Below are 14,073 nucleotides of genomic sequence, written 5' to 3'. Positions count from 1 at the left end.
CAAATTCAACAATGATGTATAATGCTAAAAAAGAGGGGGTGGGGGTTGTCATTGTAATCTAAAAAATTCATCTTTTTCATCGAAGTCATTTTTGATTGCATGAAATCTACAATTTTTATAAATTTTTCAATAACACATTTCATCAAATATTAAAATCTGCTAAACATTTGATTTTTAGCTAATCGTGAAATATGTAATTAAAATAGGGATACCTGTAGTTGCGATCCTAAACCTTTCAAATTTTTTTTTTTTTTGTAGACTTTATTCAAATATTTGAATTGTGCCAACCAAGGTCTCGAACCTTTCATTTCATAACTAAGCAAGGACAAATGAAGGGATTCTATTTGTTTGACCGTTAATTGATTAGAAATGTTGATTTTGAACATGCTTTGACCAATTTAAAAAAGGATACAGTGGTAAATTTACATTTTTTTTCAAATAATTTAAAGAAACAGAAAAAATTGCCTCCCACGTCGCCCACTTCATCTTTCTTAACAACCCCGAACCCACCACCGCCACCCATCTTATTCTCCATTGACTCCCTTCTCCTTCTAGGGTTTTTCATTTTCTTCTCCAACTCGTACTTGATTTTCTCTTGCACATACTTTGGCACCCCATCTTGTTTAGAGTACTCCACACATTCATTTACGCATATAAATAGGTAAGGAATTTTATTATTTGAATTGTTTAATTCCTTCTTTTTATTTTATTTTATTTTTTGTTCAGTTGCTTTATGAAATAGAACATTCCCAATGTAGTTTTAAATGTTTTAGTTTCGTTTCTGCATGGTTTATTTATATGCAATTTAATCTTAATTGTGGAAGCATGTTGAGAAAAAACAGAGCTTGGTTAAAAAATTCCTAAATAACTTGAATGTCATCTGTAATTTCTTGAATAAAAAAAAGGATGTCTGGTTTAGAGGGCTTCTCCTTGAACAGTAAAAATTATTCCATGTTTTTTTCATTATTTCATTTTTGTTTGCTTCAAACTGGGATATCTGCACAAAATTAGTTCAATTGTTAATAGCAAATGTACACTTTTTTCTTCAACTAAACACATGATGCAGTGACTTGATTTCTCAAAAAATAAAGAAAAATTGGTGTTTTAGGACGAATAAAGCATGTATATATAGGCCTATACATTCGAAATCAACGTGTGAGACATATCTAATCCAAGGACCAGATTTGAACCTATAGAGTACACTTTTTTTTCTTGAAGCAATGGTTACACTTCCACCATCTCATATACATCATTCAACCATAGAATGCCCCCAGGGCACATCTCCAAGTGGTAAAAGGGGAGGGTGGAGAAATCCAACTTTGCGTGAGGCTGCTGCGTCAAGAGTTCGAATCCTGAAATATGGATTTGGCTCTTGGGTAAGTGCAAGTGTACAAGCAGTCTTCCACCCTTGGAGGCATAACCTGCGATTTACCTCCCTCACGATGCTCCAGGGCAGGGGTGGTGGGGGACCCTTAAGGTTAGGGTTTAACCTTTTTTTTTTAACCATAGAATATTGTGCACAGTTTTCTAGGCCTTCTAATTAAAAGTTTCGAGTCTTATAACATTCTAGAACTGAAACAACAAGGCTATTCATGATTGGTTAGGGAAATTCTTGATCCCGCATAAAGCAGGAAATCCTGACCCAAATGGTAAGCGGGGCTAGGACGGCATGGGAGTCTAGTTCCCCAAATCTTTTTAATGTGCTTTATTTTTGTATTTTCAAATTTAATTGTATTTGAAAATTGAAAAATATTGCCCCTATCTGTTCCCAACCTGCTTTTTGAAAAATTTCCGATTGAGCAAGGATATGATAATGGGGCTTAGACTCAGTGAAAATTTAGTAGATGCATAAACTTTCACAATCTAGTCATCTTCTCATCTATACAAAAGCCATGGAAACGAAATTTAACTGGTCTTTTCTGTAACTTTTTAAGGTACAAAAAAGGACTAAATAGAGGTTAGACCTTCCTAAAATCAATTTGACCAAATAAACAAGTGGAAAGAATGTTCTCTTTTTTATTTTATTATTATTATTTTTTTTTATAATTCTGGTATCCAAATTTCGCATGATTAATCCTGAGGAGTGGCAGCCTGCCCCCCAGTTCGTCACCCGGGTAAATCCGGATGCAGACACAGCTTATACACACTTGGACCGGACATTCGGGATGCGGTTGACCTCTCTTTATGACTTGCGGACAGGACCTCGGAGGGCCGACAAAGCGTACAATAATTTTGTCTCCACAGGACAACTGTCTTCCAACATAAATGCTACCTTCCAGCTGTCGTGGGGATTCGAACTTCCGATACTCCGTGTGGAACTCTCCTGCTTTACAAATGGAAAGAATGTTCACTAATAGGTAAGGTGGTCAATGGTTAGAGACGGGAGGATTAATCCATTTGGTTGAAATAATAGATGACACGTTTATTAGAAAAACTATTAGTACTGTACGATAGTAAATAATAGAAGAAATGAACTTTTTTTTTATTATTTTATCACATAATTATGTTAAAAGATGCTTTAAACTTGATAAAATCCTACGGTTTCACTCTATGTATAATAACCTACGAGTAAATTTAACCAATAATCACTGAACTTTACACTTGATTACTACTTGCTCATTCATCTTTCACATATTACTGAATGCTCACTCATCTTTTCATATAATTACTCATTCATCACTCGTCTCTTCAAATAATTGGGCGACTTTTACGGCAAATTTTCGACAACTTCCGAACACAAAGAATGTCGAATTTTGATACCGTTGGAAAGCCCACGATGTCCTCTTCAATTACCACCCAAAATCTCATCTTTTCATATAATTACTCATTCATCACTCGTCTCTTCAAATAATTGGGCGACTTTTACGGCAAATTTTCGACAACTTCCGTACACAAAGAATGTCGAATTTTGATACCGTTGGAAAGCCCACGATGTCCTCTTCAATTACCACCCAAAATCTCAGTATAACTCCAAGGGATTCGATCGAAAAATTGCCTTAAAAGTCGCCCAAAAATTTTGAAAATCTGCCAAGATTTTCAGATTTTTTGGGCGACTTTTAAGGCAATTTTTCGGCAACTTTCGACCATCAAAACTATCTAATTTTGATACCATTGGAAAGCCCACAATGTCCTCTTCAATTACCACCCAAAATTTCCCGATAACTCCAAAGGATTCGGTCGGAATAAACTCACAAAGTCAACATCCCGAACTTTGTCCAGATTTTCGCATTTTCAAGATGCTGATTTTGTGGGTTTATTCGGACCGAATCCTTTGGAGTTATCGGGAAATTTTGGGTGGTAATTGAAGAGGACATTGTGGGCTTTCCAATGGTATCAAAATTAGATAGTTTTGATGATCGAAAATTGCTTTAAAAGTCGCCCAAAAATTTTGAAAATCTTGGCAGATTTTCAAAATTTTTGGGCGACTTTTAAGGCAATTTTTCGATCGAATCCCTTGGAGTTATAATGAGATTTTGGGTGGTAATTGAAGAGGACATCGTGGGCTTTCCAACGGTATCAAAATTCGACATTCTTTGTGGTCGGAAGTTGTCGAAAATTTGCCGTAAAAGTCGCCCAATTATTTGAAGAGACGGGTGATGAATGAGTAATTATATGAAAAGATAAGTGAGCATTCAGTAATATGTGAAAGATGAGTGAGCAAGTAGTAATCAAATGTAAAGTTCAGTGATTATTGGTTAAATTTACTCAATAACCTACATCAAAAGTTCTTCCATTCTTCCCTTATATGGCATTTTAGGTAATACAAATTCAACAATCTATACAATGCTAAGAAAGGAGGAAAAAAAGTTAAGATCTTGTATATTGTATTATCCAATAAAGTTTAATATTAAATACCAAACATGGGGATCTCGAAGCAACAAACTGTTAAACAAAAATAGTGAGATTAAAAGAAGAAAAACTCATTAGAGTAATAGATTATTAGAAATATTATTATTCAAAAAGAGGAAAATGGAAATATTTACAAGTTCAGCAGCATCAGAATTATCGTCTTTAAATTTTCCTTAAAAAAAAAAAAAAATTGGTTATGTATCAAGAGGTAGTATGAGATAAAGAGTATTTTTTTCTTCCCAATAGATCAAAATATATGCATGAATTGATCAACTGCCCAAATGAGAATTCTTGAATATCCCATTCCCCAACAAATAAAAAACTACTCTCGTAGTAGTTACAAATTCTTGTTGAGCACGTATATCAAGTTTCCAAATCCCACCTGATGCATAACTTATACTGTTGTACCTTTTAAACTAACTCGATTGTTCTGTTTATAATCTATTTAAATTATAAATATATAGAAATAAAATAATAAATAAGTATATAATAGTTGTAGGTTCCACAAAATATGTGAATGAAAGTGATTCGCTCAATAATAAATAAATTATGAACAGCTGCCAAACGTGCAATAATTTACATCCATCTACTCGACTATAAGTTTTGTGTAGTCTTTGAACAAAGGTCCAATAAACTAAGCAATTTCTTTTAAATGAAACTAAATGATCACACAAGTGATTATCATAAATGTGTTGGATTATGCTACCAAAACTTTTTAGGGCTATATTGGACATTCATACTTCTCTTTTAGGTCATCCTAGTCTCTACATTATACGAGGATACGAGGAAGGGTCATTTTCCAGTGTACATGAAAGATAGAGGTGTGAAATCTCCCATTGTGAAACATTTTGCATAGAGAGTTGATATGGCTCTATACACTGAGGGTGATCGAACCACAAAATGTTACATTTCGTAGGCTTTGCAACTGCCTCCAGCATTTAAAATTTGAGTATAAAGGCAAGATAGTTGAAAAATGAACCAAACTCTAATTCATGGGAGAAGTAAATAAACGAATCTAAGAAAAGAATATCTGTTTTCTCTTATGTATGCTCATCACATTCAAGTCCTTCCGCTGCTTTTGGCATAAGCTCTTTTGTGTAAATGTAGTGTCGTCTCTCCCTTCCATTTACCACGAATAAAAGTAGAGAATTTGTTGATAACAATAAATGACATGACACTTTTCGATCAAATTATGAGAATTTAGACAGAATAATATATTATATAACTGAAAATTTGAATAAAATTGTAAAATCCCGAATTTTTAACTTAAATTCGAATATATTTTTATTTGTCATTTAATAGGAATGCAATGTTTGGTTAAGTTCTTATGCAAGTTAATTGATTATCTCTATAGTTATCTTATTAGTTGAGCGACCAAATTGAAAAAAAAAAAAATATCAAATTATTTTATACTTTATTAAATGGGCCAAATAGTTAACTATTGAAGGAGTTAGAATTACTCTACCAATATTGGGTTCATTTTGAAGTTCATAATAAATGGCGAATTATGGACTCAAGAAAAATTTAATTTGGTCAAGTTAAACCCGAGTTTTAGCCGTCTAAAGAATATTGTTGTTATAAGAGTTTTAAAGGATTAGATTTTTCGCCAGTTGACTGCCATCACTAGTTTAGCTAAGTAAATTAGAATTTTAAGTTTTGGTTAAACAAAGTCTTTATATTAAGTATTAATAATTATACATTTTTAATTAAGAGGTAATCAATTAAAACGTAATTCCTGCTTACAAATTTAGTTAAATGCACATCAAAGGAATTTGAATTATTTGATGTTAGACTTTAGTACATGAGTAACCCATGCATTTCATTACAACTTTCACGTGTCCATATAATTAGTAATCATTGTGTCCCCTAATTGGAACAAATTTTGGGAAGATTGGACTGAAATTCTAATTTAATTAATAAGCATACATTTTATAATTTTCGGCCATTAGGAGATTGACAATTTAAGATGTTTGTATTAGAATAAATTATGCAAATAGGAGGTAGAATTGTTTTCCCCGTCCACGTGTAAAAGTCATGCAGTGTAATACCTATCATTTCCTTGTTGTAATTGTAATTGATATAGAAATTGGCAGAAAATCAATAATTAATCTCCAGTCATACTATATCAATTGGGAATTATAAATCAATTTCTCAGAAGATTGCATGAAATACGAATTTAAATATGGCTGAAATTCCACTTCCCCCACGTGATTACCCGACTTCAACAGTATAAATAGAGGACTAAAACCACATTCTACTACACGTCCATTACCTCTCCCTCTTTAAAATATTCCTCTACATTACTTAGATTTTTTAAGGCTTTGGAATTGCAATCACATTTCTGCAATTTTATTCTCCACTTTCATCTTCAAAAGGTGAGATACTCAGTGCTATTAGTGGTTTTTCCAAATCTTTTCAAATACGTTATTATGAATTTAATTACTTCAATTCAGGCTCCTTCGGGAGAAATCATGATACATTTTAAGGCACAATTTAGCCTTCACGTTATTTTCAAGGCACAATTTAGCTTTCACGTTATTTTGCAGCACTTGCTAGAATTATCATTTGTCATGGTGTGATAATTCTCATATTATGTTGGTAAGATAATTTATTTGTAATTTCATGTTTGACTTGAATATGGAGTAGCAAGTATCTCATTGAGTATAATTCGTTATACTCATCCCCTTATTTACAATTTTCAGGTAATAATTAGTATGCTGGACGGCGGTGGATAGATTTGCTATTGGACCAACGGATCCTCGTCATGAAGTATTTTAATTTTCAAAAACACTAGAACTAATAATGGGTTATTCATTTTTGACCCAATTGTGAGTGCATTATAAATTTTCAATTAGTTTTAACTGTTCTAATAATTTTTGGATGAATGATATGTTTTCAAACGTTCCGCATATTTAAATTTATCTTTTGATTAAATGTTATTCAATATTTTACAGAATTTCTCGTTATATTAAAACAGTTTATTTCAAGATATATTCATATTTCGTACCGTTTCGGGTTATTAGAATTCGGGGCGTTACAAAAATAAAGATGTATTGCTGAAATTCATACTTCGTATTGTGGAGAGATCCATCAGTTTGGCCTTTCTCACTAGACCTTCACCTTTTTATATAGACCATTAGACTTGAGCTTGTCATCCTCGTCATCTCAAGCTTTTCGATCAACTTATGGACTTTGCTACGTGTATATTAAACTTTATATAATTGGTTTCATAATATCATGTCATTCTATCATTAAGAGGATTAGTATTACCAATTTCAAAACTAAGAATAAAGGTTTCAAAGTTCAAAAATCAAATATTTATTAAAATTTATTTATGAATGAATTAATTATATAGTTTGTTAATCAAATAAATTAAAGTCACATATCTATACAATTTGGTCACAGATTAACGACTTAATTAGTCATATTATTTTTCGGTCACAAATCAGAATTTTTTTTGTCACAAATTATTTTGCTATCACAATTTAAAAATTTTATAGATCACAATTTGTTCATCGATCACAAATAAAAATTTTATAAGTCGCAATTATTTATCAGTCACAGATCACAAATATTATAAGTTGCAACTTTTAAATAAGTTAACAATTTATTAGGTCACACAGTATTTTTCAGTCAGAATTTATCTTTTTCCTTGGTCACGTATAGTTTTTTTTTATCACAAATAAAATAATTTAATTATCACAATTAACCAAATAATGCGTGACAACAACCAATGCTTGTGACTACTACTTCCAGCAGCACCACCACCACCTCTCAACAGCAATACCATCACCTCGAACAAATCAATACATCACATAAAAATACCACCACATTGTCGCGTTAGATCCACCATCACCCAGCCAAATCGCCACCCAAACATCACCAAAAAAGCTTACCATAGCCAAAAATCTAATGTAGTAGCTAGAGCCATACCCACCCCCATAGCAAACATCACCACCATCGCCACTGTCGCCATAATATCAAAATCACCGCTGTTAATTTCACAATCTCAAAATCACCAACACACCATTGTCTAGCCATCTCACGATCTCAAAATAACCATTGCAGCGATCAAATCACCACCACACCTCCGTCTAGCCATCTCACGATCTCAAGCCACAGTTGCAGCACTCAAATCAGCCGTGCACATTTGCGATTTGAAAATGCCGTTGTGCAGCTTCTCTGTACCGTACAGAGCGACTTCTCTATCCAGTACCGCTGTGTAGTTGTCGCTGTGAGCAGAAGAGTGATGGTTTTTGGCGGTGACGGTCCATGTGTGAGGAAGAGGGAAGAGAGTGACGTTAGAGGCGGTGATGGAGAAAGAAGAGATAATGAAGAAATATAGAGAGAAGGAAAATGAGAAAACGGGTAAGGTTTGGGAGTAAAATATGGTGGTTGAATTGAGGTAGGATGGGTATATAAATTAATTTAATTTTATAATAATAATAATAATTATTATTATATTATTATTAAAATGTATAATTATTATTTAATTTTTGTATAAACAAATTTTAAACTTGAATTTTGGGTCCCGTTTGAGCCACATTAATCAAAAAATGAGATATAAAAAATATAATCGTTACAGCATTTTGAGTCTCACACAAAAAATAAAAAGTCAAATATAAAATTTGATGTGATGGATAATTGTCATATTTCCATTTCAACTTTTGCCAACATCAAGTAATCCTTCTAAGGTCTTAACGGGCCTAATGGACTTATTCGGCTTTATAGGTGATCGGGTTGATCCAAAACAGGCCTATTTTAGGGTTTCGTGGTTTCCATATAAAAATCTACCTTTCTTCTTCTTTACTAATGCTGTTGTGCGCCAGGGTTTTTCGCCTCCTTATCAGATTTTGAAGACACACCTGCACACACTCTAGAACTACTACACCATGGCGGAACAGGTATTTAGATTTAAAATTATATTAAATGTTTGTGTATCTTGCGTTTGTGTCTGGAATTTGTGGTGATCTGAATGAATCTGAGTTGTAATTGATTTGCAGACTGAGAAGGCGTTCTTGAAACAGCCCAATGTGTTTATTTGGTAAGAGATTGTGTACATTTTTTAGAAGTAATGATATGTTGCTACTTTATTGCCGTGTGTTAAGTGTGGTTGGAGAGTAAAGCTGAGGTTTTGCAGCTCGAAGAAGACGGGGAAGGGCAAGAGGCCAGGAAAGGGAGGCAACCGATACTTCAAAAGCATTGGGCTGGGGTTCAAGACTCCTCGTGAGGCTACTGAAGGTGGAAATTTATCCGTTTATTCATACAAATTTATGATCTTATTGTTATTAAAAATAAGATGTGCACGAAACCTATCACCAAAGGTTACACCTTTTGAAATTTGGATAGTCAAAAAATTGTTCTGGGGTTATGTGATTGCCTGCTTATCTGATAGAAATATTGCATATAATCATTTTGTTAGTACAAGGTGTAATTTATTTACATATTGGTAACTTGGTGAGCTTGTGGCACAATTTCAACAAAATGTATATAAGCTGGGAGTTCATAGATTCACTAAATGTGAGTTCCTTAGTTAATCTTTTGTTTGAAGCTAAGAAGCACAGACACGGACAGGGGTAAAATGGTAGAAATATTAATTTACATAAATTTTGACCACCTCTTTGTTAAAGGATACATCTGGACAAAAAATGTAAATTAAAGTTTAACTAACAAAAGACATTGTATAGATTATTGGGCCGACCAATTTAAAAAATTACATTGGTTTATTAAATATAATGCCTTTTCATCTTTCTTGCACGTCTCTTCAGAGTTAATTGTTCCAACTTTGGTCCAAGTCTTTGACTTGTTACTGAAATTTAAAATCTCGAGTTTTGATTACTGAACTTAGGTTCATGTCTTCGACTGTTCATTAAAGTTTAAATCAAGTTTTGACCATAGTATTTTAAAATTTTTTATACGCTACTTACTGTGAATTCGATATTTTTCAAAATTCAACATTTATGCTAGTGAGTAATATACAACATTTTCCAAAGTGCAGTGGTCTAAACTCAACATTTTAAACTTCAACGAACAATCGAATATATGTACTTAAGTTCAGTAACCAAAACTTGACATGTTAAACTTCATTGTCCAATTAAAGACATGAACCTAAGTTTAGTGACCATTGGAACAATTAATTCCGTCTCTTCATTTCCTTTTTCTTTGTTCTTTTCTTTTCTTCCCAAACTTCTTCCTCCTGTAATCATCAGTCACCGAAGTCTGCATTTTTCCAGGTATTCACTAGTTACTTATGCATTTCTTCCTCCCATCTATTTTCTTACTTATTTCTTCAAACCATCTACATTTCCTCAGTCGCGACACGCTGTAAGGAACTCCGACATGAGTTGGAGGCGTATCGGTGTCCGATACTTGTCGGACACAGATACATTCTCTCCGGCAGCATCTGTGCTTCAGAGGTTTGAAGAGTAATCGTGCTACTAGTTCGCTGGAAAACAATGTTTTATTGTAGGGTTTCACTTCCAAAATGGTTTAGGAACGTCTCCAGTCTAAAATTATTTAGGGGCTGTGGCAGGTACTGAATAGGTTTGTAGTGCACATGGAGTATGACCTTTCTTAATTTTATTTTTTCTTGATAGAAACATCAATATGAACTATGAGAAAAAAAATAAAAATAAAAAAAATAGAAACATAAATATGATTTCTGTTAATTTAATTTTATTTGATTCAGTTAAATTTTAAAGTCCAGCCTTATGCTAGGTTAAGAAAGTGTGTTCCACAGTGTCAGCAGTTACTGTCGTTGCTGTTTTGTGAACTTTTGGCAGATTCTTAATTTTTTGGGCTAATGAATTTCTGATGAGCCTAGGTGTTTTACTCTTCCTTCAGGCACATATATCGACAAGAAATGTCCCTTCACTGGTGATGTGTCCATCAGAGGCCGTATTCTTGCTGGGACATGCCACAGTGCCAAGATGATGAGAACAATCATTGTCCGTCGGAACTACTTGCATTGGGTTAAGAAGTACCAGAGGTATGATGTGATGAGTTTTTAGTATTGTTGCAAATCTCGTCTGTGTTGTGTAAATGCTTATTGTTAAGTATTTGATTATTTTCTAGATATGAGAAGAGGCACTCGAACATTCCGGCACACTTATCTCCATGCTTCCGTGTGAAAGAGGGTGACCACGTTATTATTGGCCAGTGCAGGTGCAGAATAAAAGCTTATTTATGTAACTTTTTTATGGTTTTGTTCTGGAATTTAATTTTATGATCTGAATCACTTTGCAGGCCTTTATCAAAAACAGTTAGATTCAATGTTCTTAAGGTGATACCAGCTGGTTCATCTGGTCTTGGCAAGAAGGCATTCACAGGAATGTAAGTTTGGTGATTTGGATTAAAGAGTTTTGAAGGATGGTTTAAGATTGTTTTACTTCTTTCATTTGGTCGATTGTCACTCCTGACTTGCCCCACTGGCTTAATTTCTTTTTGAAGTTCCCAATTTGTATACTCTATTAGCAAGCTTTTGAATTTAATCCATCTAATTTATATTAATCTCTTATTAATTTGGATGTTCTCTATTTTATGCTCCCTTCTTTTATGGGCATGATGGTTGATATTTCTTTTTATATCTTGGTTTTACATGGATGACCGTCCAGACCATAATACAATTATAGCATCTCTGGTATGGTTACTTTCATCTGATTGATGGGTAGTACATGTATATATGGCATATAGAGCATGTCTGCCATCCTAAATAGATATTTCTCAGAAAAATGCTGGAACTCCCAAGATTAAATCCCGGGATTGGCTCCACCTTGGCCCTTGATTTGAATTTGGCGGGCCCCATGTGATGCAAGATCGAGGGCCGAGGTGGCAAGCCAAACCTGGGATTTAATCCCGGGCTCTGAAGCTTCTCTGTATTTCTTATGGCTGCCTTGCGTGCTCCATGTTCTGTTGTGTTTTGTGCATATATTTAATTAAAAATGTCTGGTTTTGCAATGTATTAGAAAGCAGCCCCAAACATATTGTGTTTGGTGCGAAGCAAGAAATTCCCCTTGCTTGTAATGAAATTGATGTGATCTTGATGCTCTCTTTAGAACACGGTTTTATTATAATTTTTTCTTTAATTTTTAAGCTAGTTCGTGTCAACTTCTTCTCCTTTTGACGACAGATTGTAGTGAATTAAAAGGGCTATTATTTATAGAATTACTTTTTTTTTAAATGCCAAAATGACTGTTGGGGACCCAACTGTTATTTTTGAAACTTGAACCTTTCAAAATTTATAAATTCTTGTGTGAATTTGATATAAATTTGAATTTATGTATGATTTTGATACCGCTCACACGTTTAATCAGTACGTGTATAATTGAAGATTAAATACTAAAAAATAGCTATAAAAACTTCACAAAATGGTGAGAAATTGAACACTCAATTCCCAATAGAGAATATTTGGTTATTTACAAGTAAAATCCTAAAAATAACACCTTCGAATAAAATTAACATTCACTAGTAAAATCCTATATTAAGTTAAAATAAAACTAATATTCACAAGTAAAATCCTATAATGAAGGAAAGAAAAATGCAACTCCCCAATGCAATATTTTCTAATTCAGATATAGAACAGAGAAAATTACTGAAACAACTCCTTAGGGAAGGCAATAATTTCACTTCTGGCTTCATCATGTTACTCCGTGGAGGCGCCTCCTCCTCCTCGGCCACCCACGGCAAAGGCACTAGGTGGTTTCATCTGCGGCGGTTATGTATCTAGTTTCAAGCAAATTAATTCAAATACTGATATCATTCTTGGTCGGGATTTCCGGAAGGTGGCTGCCGCAAAACTCGTAAGCATGATCATCATGATCGAAGTTGAGGGAGTAACTCAGAGGATCATAGCTAAAATCAGCAGAAGAATGGCGTCGCTGTCGCCCCATGCGTGATATAAGGTTCCTGCATTTGTGTTTGATTTCGGGGAGATCATGAGCCTTCGATCGAATCCACGCTGAAGGAGATTTCTTCGGAGTTGAAGGCGACGAAGAGGAGCCATCAAATGAATGGTTTCTTTGGAAGAAACAAGAAAGGCATATGGGAGACTTCTTTCTCCTCTCCCTTAAACTCGACATTTCATGCTCGTCACCCATTGATAATCAAATGAGGAAAATTCGAAATTTTAGTTCTTGCATGCATGAGATAATTATAGGTTAATGAATTAATTAATTTTGTTGTGGGATATGAGGTAACTAAGAAGAGATCAGCAGCAATTTGTGCAAAACCGTCAATTGGATCTCTAGTCTCCAAAAAAAACATTTGTAACTTCTATTTTTATTTATAAGTTTAAACGTTTATAAATACTTCCGAAACATGCTCCTAGAGTGCTTTAAAATGTGTGAGAATGACGACACTTCTTAATGACTTAACCTCGACTTATTTTCGTGATGATATCAATTTTAATAAAAAAAAAAAAAGGAAAATAAATAAATTCGGTTCTCATTCATTACCACTTGCTTTGCTAGGGAGGGAGCTTTCCAATTTAGATGAACTCGGTCACCCGAATTGTCTGGATGTAATGTATTTAGAGATCTAAGCATCTCAAAATAAAAGCTCATTTACTACAAGATGGTAAAAATTAAAAACAAATCTTAGGTTGATCGATCAAAACGTATTACAAAAGATTAAGAACATGTTTGAGTAGCCTTTAAAAGGTGGAGCTATCTTATATATGAAATAAGCACTTATATTAAAAAGTTGATATGTTAAGCACATATGTTTGGGTTTACTTATGAGCTTTTGGTTGTGCCAAATTACGAATATATGCATGCACTTAAGGTTACACGCTTAAGGTTATGGTAGCCATCAATGAGCCTTGTTTGGTAGCAATTTTTCACCCAAAAATTAAATTTTTAATCATTATTTCACTATTCTAACCATAATATTTTATCTCTCACTTACAAATGGGACCCACTTTTCTCTTTAATGGTAAAAAATTCAATTATCATAATTACTACCGGACATGCACTAAATATGGAATACGCCTAATTAATGCTCTAAAAGTCTTCTCCTCGAGTTATAAATATTTAACTTGTACCAATATCAGTCCCCCTCTCTCCCCCCTCCAATTCCAACCCCTCATCTTCCATTTCGTCGTACCTGTCTCAAACCTTCAAATAATGCAGTTGAAAAAATTAAAATAAAAAAAGGATCAAGCTAAAGACAACAAGAAATGATATAATTTGTACATATTAAAAAAAGAGAAAGAAAGGTCCTCCATGG

The 14,073-nt window shown here is 33.7% G+C and overlaps 2 protein-coding genes and 1 long non-coding RNA gene across 3 annotated transcripts; 2 read left to right on the top strand and 1 right to left on the bottom strand.

Moving 5' to 3' along the window:
• Positions 1-459: 459 nt before the first annotated feature.
• Positions 460-2,485, top strand: LOC111375757. The gene is made up of 2 exons (XR_002699357.1): positions 460-661; positions 2,091-2,485. It is a non-coding gene; the product is annotated as an uncharacterized LOC111375757 (long non-coding RNA).
• Positions 2,486-8,602: 6,117 nt separating this feature from the next.
• On the top strand, positions 8,603-11,384 carry LOC111375756 (40S ribosomal protein S11). Its single transcript, XM_022998627.1, has 6 exons — positions 8,603-8,753; positions 8,853-8,893; positions 8,990-9,090; positions 10,693-10,837; positions 10,924-11,013; positions 11,095-11,384. Exons 1-6 carry the CDS (start codon positions 8,742-8,744, stop codon positions 11,183-11,185), a joined length of 480 nt encoding a protein of 159 aa, XP_022854395.1. The 5' UTR covers positions 8,603-8,741; the 3' UTR covers positions 11,186-11,384.
• Positions 11,385-12,293: 909 nt separating this feature from the next.
• LOC111375746 lies at positions 12,294-13,873 on the bottom strand. Its single transcript, XM_022998613.1, has one exon. The coding sequence runs from the start codon at positions 12,942-12,944 to the stop codon at positions 12,591-12,593; it is 354 nt and encodes a 117-aa protein (XP_022854381.1). The 5' UTR covers positions 12,945-13,873; the 3' UTR covers positions 12,294-12,590.
• Between the last annotated feature and the right edge of the window lie 200 nt (positions 13,874-14,073).

This window comes from Olea europaea, unplaced genomic scaffold, assembly GCF_002742605.1.
Source record: "Olea europaea var. sylvestris unplaced genomic scaffold, O_europaea_v1 scaffold1412, whole genome shotgun sequence".
NCBI classification, from domain to species: Eukaryota; Viridiplantae; Streptophyta; class Magnoliopsida; order Lamiales; family Oleaceae; genus Olea; species Olea europaea.
The sequence above is the reverse complement of the archived record's forward strand: the minus strand, read 5'-3'. Positions and strand labels throughout refer to the sequence as shown.